This window comes from Hyposmocoma kahamanoa, unplaced genomic scaffold (assembly GCF_003589595.1).
Source record: "Hyposmocoma kahamanoa isolate Upper Pololo Valley unplaced genomic scaffold, ASM358959v1 76, whole genome shotgun sequence".
NCBI classification, from domain to species: Eukaryota; Metazoa; Arthropoda; class Insecta; order Lepidoptera; family Cosmopterigidae; genus Hyposmocoma; species Hyposmocoma kahamanoa.
In genome coordinates, this window is record NW_020653900.1 from 15,006,975 (window position 1) to 15,018,875 (window position 11,901).

General features: G+C 40.6%; 1 protein-coding gene across 1 annotated transcript; it reads left to right on the plus strand.

The window, feature by feature from the left end:
• The first annotated feature begins 291 nt into the window (after positions 1 to 291).
• Positions 292 to 2,055, plus strand: LOC113232515. Its single transcript, XM_026467267.1, has 2 exons — positions 292 to 750; positions 885 to 2,055. Exon 2 carries the CDS (start codon positions 945 to 947, stop codon positions 1,650 to 1,652), a length of 708 nt encoding a protein of 235 aa, XP_026323052.1. The 5' UTR covers positions 292 to 750; positions 885 to 944; the 3' UTR covers positions 1,653 to 2,055.
• Positions 2,056 to 11,901: the final 9,846 nt, after the last annotated feature.

An 11,901-nucleotide genomic window follows, 5' to 3' on the forward strand; every position in this document is an offset into this window, starting at 1 on the left:
ACACGAGGTGAGGGCTTGATTTTCCTAATGTCAAGTTGAACAGAAATAAATGCGTGTCGTCCAAGATCAGGTATGTAGTTTACGTGTACGCTATGTATTTTTGTATTACTGCATACTAGGTCGATCGTGGTCTGACTATGGTCAGTATAGTGTGTCGGCTCCTTAACTATTTGTTGTAGTGAAAATAAATTCAAAAATTCGGTTAAACATTTATGATACCTGTCAGTCGTATTCATAAAGTCAATGTTAAAATCACCTAAGATTATTAATCGATCATAGTTTCCAAAAGACGAGACTGTGTCAGTCAGTGAGTCGAAAAACAAGTCGGCATCCAACCACGGCGGACGGTAGGCTGTGCCAATAATTATCCTGGCCCCGCACACAACAGACGAAAGCCACATTTGTTCAACACGGAGTGAGGGAGGGTGAGGCATGGTTCTCGCAGCAATACCTCGACGAATGTAAAATCCTACGCCGCCTCCGCGCGAGCGCAGCTCAAGTGGCCGCGTCACGTGCCTCAGTCGGTAGCCTGGCACCGCCGGAGCACGACCCGTTTCACCCTCCCGCAACCAAGTCTCGTTTATTGCGACGATATCTGCATCAAAGTTACACATGGAGGCTGTGAATTCATCATGTCCAGTTCCCAAAGAACCAGCATTCCATAGTCCAACTGAAAACATCCTGGAAGGCGTCATTTTAAAGTGCTATAAGGAAAATAATTGTAACACTGAAAAGGGCAGCATCCATTGTGTAAGTAAAATACATAAATAACTATGATAAATAAAGGTGTGTGATATTTTACCACCGCGTGGCTGAATACAATAAAATTAAAAGTAAATAATAATAAAAATAGCATGTTAATGTGTGATTGTGTTTTGTTACAGACCTCATCATTTGCCAACGCACCCATGTACCACACAAAGTACCTACAATTGTAAAAAAACATGAAAACATACAATATACCAGAACATGGACAATACCTAACGGCAACACAAAAGATTTTATTGCGCATTCTGAACACCAACAACCTGTTCGCGAAAAATATTTTGTATGTCGGTCTCCCGGCGTACGCGGTGCGAGTGTTCGCCCTCAGCACGTCGAACAAAGATACGCCCGTCCCGGGTCCATACGAACCTCCACGAGGCAAGCCGGCATCGGTCTCGGACTTTTTGGAAGAGCTCCTGGTTTCGGCGCGTGAGCCGCTCATTGACGTAGAACGGGCGTGCTTCGCCCGGAAGCCCACAGTCGGCCGTGGTGGCCCCCCGGCGCACGCGCGCCGCCCGCAACAACTCGCTACGGGTCACTCGCCGAGCCAGACGCACTACTATGGGTCTTGGCCGACCGCCCTCACGCCGCACACCCAGACGCTCAGCGCAGACGATGTCCCGCTCGTCCAGCTTCACACCGAGCTTGGTACCGATCGTCGCGACGATGTGCAACACACTTTCACCGGCTCCCTCAACGACGTTCGTAATCAGCACATCGTTGTCGAGACGCTCTTGATCTCTGTTGTGCAACTCGAGCTGAAGATTGGCCACCGCTTCCTCCAACACCTTTACGGCACTGTCGTTGACATTGGTAGCCATTCTTTCCTCGACGTTGTCCAGCCGGCGGTCGATGTCGTCCATCCTCGCGGTTATCGGCGGCAATGAGGCCCGAAGTTCGAGAAACTCGCCCCGGAACTCACGGATCTCTCTCCGGATCTCCTGCAACTCCTCTCGAAACAACCGGATTGCGACCTCGACAGACAACTGCTCTGAATCGCGTGCGGCGCCATCGCGGCTGATGATTTCGACGATGGAATCGTCGGCGGCGGGCGAGTGTTGTTTGGCCGGTAGCTGAGAGCCCATGCCGCGCACGGGGGTCTCGTCCCTGTTATCAGTGGGCAAGGAGCATCGGCAGTCCGGACAGCGCCAGGCAGGAGAGGCATTGGTTCCCGTTGGAATTCTCGCACAGATGTTGTGGTACCTGGCTTGGCACTGCACGCAGCCCACGACGTTAGTCTTCGACAGAAATTTGCCACAATCCTTGCACTTATTCGTTTTTTGTGAATTATTAATGTGGGTGACCGTTACGAGTGACTTTAATTTAAAATTCAGTGTGTGTTATAGTTTTATCGTGACTGGATTACCACTTGCCTGTGATTTTTCTAAAATATACGTAAGTACACTCGAACTTATTGCTTTTATTTAAAATACGGACTTAATACCCAGATAAACTATTTTAAAATAATTTAAAACAGAGAGTAGCTTAATGGCAGTACTAGCAGTATGGCGTCCGTGACGTCACTCACACGAACCTATGTCTATAATTTCCATTTCATAAGGTCTTTCAATACGAATCTAGATATTAGGAGGACCTTTAAAGAGCTTGGTACGATGGTTTGTTTGAAAAAAAAAGGAAAATAACATGTTTAATTTCGAAAAGAAATATTTTCACAGAAAATATAATAACATCTCTATTTACGTTTGAATTATCTACATACATCTCTCGGTAATGTAAGTACTACATTATTCTCGGCGACATTTTCCAAATACAAAAAAAGTCTGTGTATAATAGAAGCAACCAAAAATTCAGGTAGAAATGGTAATTTGCTTTACGTAAGAGGTGTAAACATGGTGTAAGAAGTCGTTCGCACTCGCCTGTGAAGCGCGACAATGTATTCCCCTACGCTGAAATAACGTTTGCCCAAGAGCTACTAATTGCTCTGTTCGTTTTTGGATGTGGTATTGTGTTCATACTTCTTAACAACACTTCTAAATAATGTAAAGACCTAAGTCGTTACTTTGCGGTAGTCCATGTTTGTAAAAATGGAAGTAAATTAATTTCCTACTCTAGAAAAGTCCGTTTCCTAATTGGTCCTACCAAAAATCAAACCTGAGACCTTCGCATCCAGTGCTCATAGTGCAAGTCGTCAAATGTTATAAATAATGATGATGATGTGTAATGAAAAAAGTACTATTTTTTTGCAAAGGCAAAAAGTCAGCTACTGAAGTTTAAGAAGCTAAAAAACAATGTCAAAATTTAACTTTTTATTTGAAACCGATTGGTTTGCGGAGCGATGGCTCATTGTTTTAGGCTTGTCAATAAAAATATTTAATAAACTGGTTTTTTTTAATTTTAACATTTGATTGATTATCTCTATCTCGTTTCTTTCGGTCATGGTGACCAGTTCGACTCTTAATTGGGTTGGCGCTGGTGCATTCAAACGATGTAACCAATATCCGCGGCAAGATATAAACAGTATGTAAATTGATACTAGATTTTCCCGAAGTAACACTAAAGCTACTTGTAAAAGAGGTACCTATTTTGCCGCCAAGCAGTAAAGCTCACATTACTGCGTTCCGGTTTTGAAGGGTAAAGGTGCTGGTGAAATTACAGGCATATGAGACTTGTCTACTTATGTCTCAGGGTGACGAGCGCTGTGGCAGTGCCCCTCAGATCTTTGTGACTTAAAACTCTGAGTGGAATTGCAATTGTAAAGTTTGTCGCTTAACACAAGGTACACGGCTTGTGCGTCCCGTTACCTGGTAACATAAAAAAAATCTCTTTTGATAGAATCTTGAGCAGACTCCAATTATTACGATACCGTATTTGATTCAAGCAAACATTTGCGCATCCATGTGAAGCTAATTGTGATTTTTGGCCGCTACACTCCAATGTTTCATGCTCGCGAAAAGGTAATCTCCTTTCCATACATAGAGCGAGAAAATATAAGAAACGAAATTTTGTTCTGCAACAGAACGAATGTTCCTGAAAAGGTTGTTTCTTTCCTACACAAATTTGGGTCGTTGGGTAATTATTGTAGTGCAGTAATTTAAAACGATGACTAGACGAAATGTCGAACCTCCACCGAAGCGCAACTTTCTTTCTTATGTTTCCTTTTTCACATTTCAGCGCATTTTCGCGAACAATATTTTACAACTGAATACTTTTTCCATGAACTTAACATTTTTTTGTGATACTTAGTATTGAAGTTCCTTACGAAAGAGTTGTTCCATAGAAGTATTGTCACCTTACCTATTTCTGCCGCCATGCAGTAAAATGAGTGTTACCGCGTTCCAGTTTTGAGGGATAAGGGTGCTGGTGAAATTACAGGCACATGGGACTTTTCAACTTGTATCTCAGTGCCTCTCAATGGCACTGAAACTGTTGTGCACAGGTATGTCACCCAGCCGCATGCTTGTTAGTCCCGTCACTTGATATAAAAAAAAAGATTTTTAACGGTTTTTTTGTTGGTTCCTTTACTAGATGGAAAAATTTAATAGAATTTAAGATACTTTTTAACCGACTTGAAAAAAAGAGGAGGTTCTCAATTCGACTGTATATTCTTTTTTTTGTATGTATGTTTCGCGATAACTCCGGTATTTGTGAACCGATTTTCATGATTCTTTTTTTGTTGGAAAGGGGATACTTCCATAGTGGTCCCATTTCATTTTGAAGAAAATCATCCACCTCGAAGGGTGGCTGTTCACTCATGACGATTCATTTTTATAAATAGCGCCTAATTTTAATTTAGGAGCAATTACTTTAATGGTTGTTTTTGCTATTTCTCCCATTCAAGGCGTTTTTCTCTCAATATACTTTGAGTAGTGAGAACCGATTTTTATTATCTCCAGTGTCAAGTCCTGTATAGTGGCGAACTAGGGAATATTTCAATAAAACTTAGCAAATAGACGTAATTCCACGTACTTTTGAGGTCAGTTATTTTAGTACTCTGTACTGAGATTATTGACAAAACATAGATGTTTCAGCGGGACTTTAGTGGGCTTGGACGTTGTATCTTTTACAACTGTTGAGTATGTTTTGATTATGTTTGGACATGAGTTCGATGGAAAAACTTATATGTATGAATGCAACCGTATCCACGTCTATATGATACACTTCATGAGACCTTAAAAACAGTTTGAAAAAAGAGATGATATGGGAAAATTTTCTAAGGAATATTAAGTAAAAAACCGGTCCTCGTAAGATCTCAATTCCTTGCATAAGTGGTGGTAGTCTCCAAACAATTCTCTTCTCGCGTATTGATATCGTGCACCCAATTTCTATTGCTTTGTTTTCGTAACGCCAATAAAAAAAGAAGTTCTTCGTCGCGAGCGGTAGCAGCGGGCGCGGTCCGGGAGCGGGGCTTTAGCGGGACTATAGCGGGCTTTGAAATACAAAATACAATTTTTACAACTCTCGAATGTGTTTTAAGTTCCAATGTGAATTCGACCAACTTATTTTGTTACTTCCATAACGCCAATAAAAGCAGAATATTTTCGTGAGCATCATCAGACAGCGATATGGGTTATTCTTTAAAATCTGTGTTGAAAATGAAACGTGGCTGTTTCTGGTGTCACATTGGCCTCCTTCGCTCCGCTATTACGCCACGAACTTCGCTTGGGACTGCTGTGTGCCACGCCCCGGCACGCATTCGCTTCTCGCAGGTCCGCCCCCGGATCCGGGCGGCGTCGTGGTGAATGTTGACCGATCCCACGGCGCCGACTCAACCGGTGAGAGGAAAACCCGGGGGGTTTTAGTGGGGTAAAAAAAAAAAGGCCCTCCAGTCTGGAGGGAGAGTCCCCACATAACCATAAAGATTTCCACCGTCAAAAAAAAAGTCCGCCCCCGGACCGTTTTTCCCGCTGTACCGCCTCTGAGTGGCCTAAGGTTAAATACAACACTTAACCAGTTGAAAGCAATTGGAATGTTTGCAAAGATAAAGGTATGATAAGTTCTAATAAGTAATATTGTACACAGACGTTGGTAAACCTAATAAATGAATAAACAAATTCTAGGACTTTTATACCCACCCTTCCGATTTAAAAGGTCCGTGTCGCTTTTTTAATGATATTCAAAAAATAAATGTCCCAAAGGTTGACCACCTTGCCCATCGCATTAGCATAGCTACACAAAGGAAACGACTTTTTCACACCGATGCTGCGTTAGAGGGAGCGCATCGACCTATCACCGATGACGTCATCGGTGTTATAAAAAGCGGTACTCATCATGCCACGCTCTTTTCCTCACCTTTGATCTTCGCCAATGAATAACAATGATTTGTAAATAATAATAGAAATAAGGGATTGGTATACTTCAACTTACAAGCAATGGTATTCATTGCCGAAGATCTGAAGTTTATGTAATAATAATTATAACTATTTTATAAAATACCAACATCAAAAGTTTGTGGAAATACATCTATGTGCCAAGTTTTATCGAAATTGGTTAACGAATATTTTCTTCAAATTTGAATGAGACACAACTGTGGTACTCCCTTTCCAGCAAAAAAAGAATCGTCGAATTTGGTTCACAAATGTCGGAGTACTTACGTAACATACACGTACAAAAAACACAGTCCAAGTGTTCTTATAATTTTTTGGTCAATAATACAAAAACATTTCGCACCGACACACATATTGAAGTTATTCATTCCACTGCAACTGGTCTTTTTTTTGTTTTGAAAGAACGGTGTGCACGCTTATATAACTACATTTTAAAAATTACTTTTGAGTGATACTAATGCCATGGACACACACATAGACAACCACAAATTACACCCAAACTCACGAGAGAAATAAATGTAGGCAATACAAATGTATCTGCATGGCAGACCAGCATCATAACCGTTCGGCCATTAAGGCAGTTAACTATCACGAAGTGGCTAAAAAAGTAACTCTTTTATAGTTAATTTGATACAAGTGCGGAAAGTTAGTCATTCTTCACGAGTCTCGAGGCTTCTCGAAGACTCGAGACAAGTGAAAATGACAAATCCGCACGTGTATCAAACGACATTTTTTAATACATTTGCGAAAAAAGTACATTTAAAGTAAAATAAAACAGTATTTAAAAAAACTAATTCTATTTCTTTGTCTGATAAAAATTCAGAGTACAATGGCAAGTGTTGCCAGTATTCAGCCACATTAAAATTACTATTTCAGTGGCGCGGCGCGCAGCGGTCTCGCGTAATACTCACCTCCGGTCATTGTTAATACTCAATCAGCCATCTTTATGGAAAATAATAAATAAATAAATAACGCACACACTCAACATAGCCCCGCACCAGGGAAACCCTGTGTCGCGGGTGCCATGGACACACACTTAGACAACCACAAATTACACCCAAACTCACGAGATAAATAAATGTAGGCCATACAAACATTTCTTCCGACCCGGGAATTGAACCTGGGACCTCTGCGTGGCAGTCCGGCATGGTAACCGTTCGGCCACGAAGGCAGTTAATAAATAAATAAATAAATATTTTGGTATTTTCAAACGTAACCCGTTGTTTTATAAAACACCTATGCAATTTAAACAAATAAGATGTTTGTAAGTAAATATGTTTTAATGACGAATGATTTACGTCACAAAGCACGTAAATATTAAATAAATATACAACCTCTCTAGTTCTATGTTTAAGACTTGAAACAACGGTAAATTTAACAAAAAATTGAAAAGTAAAAAGCACTAATGCGAAAAATCCAACTTTCGGCACGATTTGTAGTAAAAAAATATCACGTTTGGAGCAACTGTTTTAAAAAAGAAATTTTCGATTTTCTTATTGGCAAAGTTAAGAAAATAGGTTGCATTTTGAAAAGCGACAAACTTGTCTTATTAGTGTTTTAATCGCGTATATTTGTTTTTCAAACAAATCAACGTTTCCAGCCCTTTACAGGTCCCAGAGTCACGCAAAAAAATCTAAATTGTAATTCAAGCTATTTGTATATATTTTATTTAGTTAATTTACATTTATTTGATACTACATTTATATTTCCAAAGCTTCCTTTTGGGGGAGTATAAAAATAAACAAGCTGTTAAACGAGATAATGTCGGTGGTGCCACGATTTCAAATGGCTGATTATATTCCTTAGCGGCGAACAATCCTTACTTCAGGGCATAAAAACACAACGCCGAAGGTTTTACATATTTTTGATTATACTCTCATCATCAGCTTACACGCATCCAATGCTGGACATAAGCCGCCCCTTAACACGTTCAACGCCGTGGTGGGTCAAAATGACCGACATCTCATCTATCTATTGGGCCGTGGGGGGTTAAAACGACAAACGCTACGTATTTAGCCATATAACATGACCGGCGTGGCCCTGATGAACTGTTGTTGTCATTTGGTTTTTACGATTTTTGATGACCCACATACTTTAAAAAGTATATATATTTCAAATAAAAAAAAATTACTTAAGTTACAAACTAAGCAAAAAAAAAAGGTTAACGTGAAATGTCAATCTCAAATGAAAGACGTGCGTCACTGTTAGGTAAACATCGATCGAACATTACATGTACATATTCTGCCCGGCATTGCGATCGGCGCGGCCTAAACGTAACAGTTATTGCGTTTAGACCGCGCCGAGTTAAAATGCCCGTCACTAAATATAATCCCAAACTAGATCCGAATAATGAAGTGTCGCGAAATAAATTATATACGTATAGAAAATTTTTTTAAGTTCTCGTAACGAGAAGAGTTAAGAACCACTCCATTCGAATACTTTCCGATAGTATGTCAGTGCTACAAGCACTGAATAGCTATAACATAGACTCAGGGCTCATTTATGAATGCCATCAAGCACTCATGGAGGTATGTATACAAAACCACGTAATCCTACAGTGGATTAAAGGACACAGCGGCTCACGTGGCAATGATGCAGATGAACTAGCCAGAAAAGGGTCGGAGATGGACGCTGTAGGACCAGAACCCATAATATCCCTCCCCTACCAATGGTTCAGAACAACTATACACAAAGGTACAAAATCGTCACATAATAATGCATGGACGACCCTTACGGTCTGTAGACAGGCGAGGGAAGCACTCCCAACGCTCAATGCCAGTCTATCTCGCATATTTATTAAACTCAAAAGGCAAGAGCTTCGCACTCTAACTGCTGCCCTAACGGGTCATGGTCCATACAATAAACACCTTTTCAATTTAGGTATCACAGACAGCCCTCTATGCAGAGCGTGCATGGAGGGGGAGGAAACGGCTGCGCACATCCTACCATAGTGCTCCGGCGTGGCCAACTACAGGGCAAAGTACCTTGGAGCGCCAAGGTCGCTCCCCGAAGTCTTCAGCAAACCGAGGAGGCTGCTGAGATTCCTGGAGGAGCTTGGGTGGCACGAGTAGGACCCTGCACCCACCACACGCAAAATAGGAGCCTTGACGTCGAGTTGCGAACACCAGCCCGTTGCACCAAGTACCAAGTACCAAGTAACGCCAACTCTCCCGGTCTTATGCTGCCCGCATCCAGCTGCTGCCGACCACCTTTCACAGCTTGTCCATCCACCTTGCCGCAGGATGTCCTACACTACGTTTACCTTAACACGGTCGCCATTCCAGAACAACTCTGCACCATTGGCGGTCAACCCCCTACAGACATACCCGGCCCACTGCCACTTAATATTACCGATTTTGCGAACTATGTCGGTCACTTTAGTTCTCTGACGTACATACATGATATAGTGATTCGGTCCATCGGGGAAACCCCAAACATATTCTAAGGTATTACCTATGTATTAACTTCTGAATATAGGCCTTATCCTTTTAACCTACCGCTTCGAAGGTTTTTGGAATTTATATACGAAATTTAATTTGAAATTATTAATTGACTTCGCACGAATCTCAAAGGTTTTGAACCTTCTTCAATTTGCTGGTTTCAGTATAATGTTTTCTTTTTGTTAGCTTAGAAATAAAAGTTATAGGTACATACTGCCACGGCGATTCGAACTTACGAGTTCTTAATGAAGAAACATATGCTTCACCATAGCATTCTTCTTCTTCTTTTTTTAAATGTTATGGCCCCATTGAAATAATCTATGATTTCGCCAATGTCAAGTAAAAACTACTATATGCAGTAGTTTCATAAAAATAATATAATAATTATGGCGGACGCCATTAGCAAGGCCGGTATCTCCCACATCCAAAATATCCCATAGCACTCATTATGTTGATTCACTCTGTCCATCTGTAAGTTTAACATTTGAAAATAGTGTCAGTACAGTCTTTTTTTTCGTGATATTGAAGTGACGGGATAAATAAGTCGAGGGCCTGTCTTAGGCTATTTTTTTTCATCCTCTAATGTGCCTGTTGTTAAGCGACACGTCTGTTCATAGCTGTTGCAGTTCCACTCAGAGCTATAAATCGCAAACATCAGCAACTTGATTTTGATTGCCTCTCCCGATCGGAAACTGCGTCTTTTCCGAGTCGAGGCACATAATTGCGATACACAACTGGCCGAACGGAAACTTTTGACATATCAAATCGAAACAATACCTGATTTAACTCACAAATTAGAAAGATATGTAAGAAAGGTAGGTAAGGTGGCAGTAGTTCCCTGGACGAACACTTTCACAAGAAGCTCTACTGGTACTACCGTATTCGTGCTACCCGAGGCATTGAGACGTCTCAGGTGGACGTCATCATGTCCCCGAGCCGCATCGCTTCCCTTTCCAGATCGAGCGAGATCTTAACGTCGGAATCATCCGACCAAGACGAGGCGATGGCTGCGGCCTGGAGCAGATCTCTGTCGAGCCGTTTGTGGGACGATGGTCCCTCAAGCGACGAGGGAATACCACATCGAATACCATGTTGTGGTGGTCAGATAGCGTGACCACCTCTTCCGCCAGGAGTCGCCCACGATAGATCGATGAGCGACTCTGCCACCGCACGCAGGTACTGACTGACCCCCGATTCAAGAGTTGCAGGTCACCCTCCGCCCACTCTAGCTTTATCTCCCCTCGGACACTGTCCTGGACGTCGCCTCATGCTCTAATCTCTACCTAGTCCAATGGGATTCCAAGAGCTTGAATATATATGTATATATCGTACGTATTACATGATTTATATAACCATTTTCCTGTAATAAATAATATAAGTTCGCAACTTAAATAGCTTTAGTGACGTATTTATGTTAGGTAGGGATATGGTAGTGGAAAAGCGTCTATATAACATTATTATATATATTATGTTACTATTTCAAAGGAAATGATTTTTTTTATATAGGATCTTAAACGCGTATATTTGTTTTTTCAAATAAAATTTCAACGTTTCGGGACCTTTACAGGTCCCATGGTCATGGTTGACTGAGGTGGTAGATACAGTCGTTAACCAGTTATGTCTAATATGAATGCCAACCATTCTATTTTTCCACTACAGTTACAAAAGTTATTAATTAAATACCTACCTTATTTTTAAATTTCCGAATTCATTCCAATTTCAATTTTAAAAAGACCGTTACTTTTATTAAATATTTTATTTTAGTACTATGCATTTTTATTATTTTTTTTAATAATAAATTAATATCATAAAAAAATTATAACAAAGATTGAAACTAAAAAAAAATCATTAGATCCGGCTAGATTTTTTATATTGCTTAATTATAAGGAACTAGTGGAGTAATTTCACAAAAAATAATTTAATATCACGGTAATAAGACATTGTGGCATCCAATAAACTTAAAAACAAAAAATTATGTTTAAATGAAACGAAAAAATGAAATGTGTTTTGGCAAATTAAAAATAAGGTTATATAAATAATGATTTGATAACTTTGCCATCTCAGTCAGCCGTAGCTATAGGACCTGCAAAGGACCCGGAATGTTGGTTTGATTGAAAAAACAAATATACGCAGTCTCGATCCGAGAAAACAGCTTCATATCCTACGTGTAACAATCTCGAAAACCTAAGAAGTCATTAATTTATTAGTATATACATCTATCACATTACATTTACAAGTTCACTTGTAGTGCCCACAGCGCTAACCGCAATGCCACAGAGATCTACATGAATAGTAAATACTAATGACTATTCGAAACCTTCACCTCGAAGAACGCTCGGTTACAAAGTATGTCCTATCGGTAGTCCTATTCGATGACTCCCACATGAGTTGTTTTAAGAGGGAGCAGAGGA

Excerpts from the sequence above, each read along its gene's own strand:
- LOC113232515 (XM_026467267.1), top strand. The coding sequence starts at position 945 with ATGAAAACATACAATATACCAGAACATGGACAATACCTAACGGCAACA.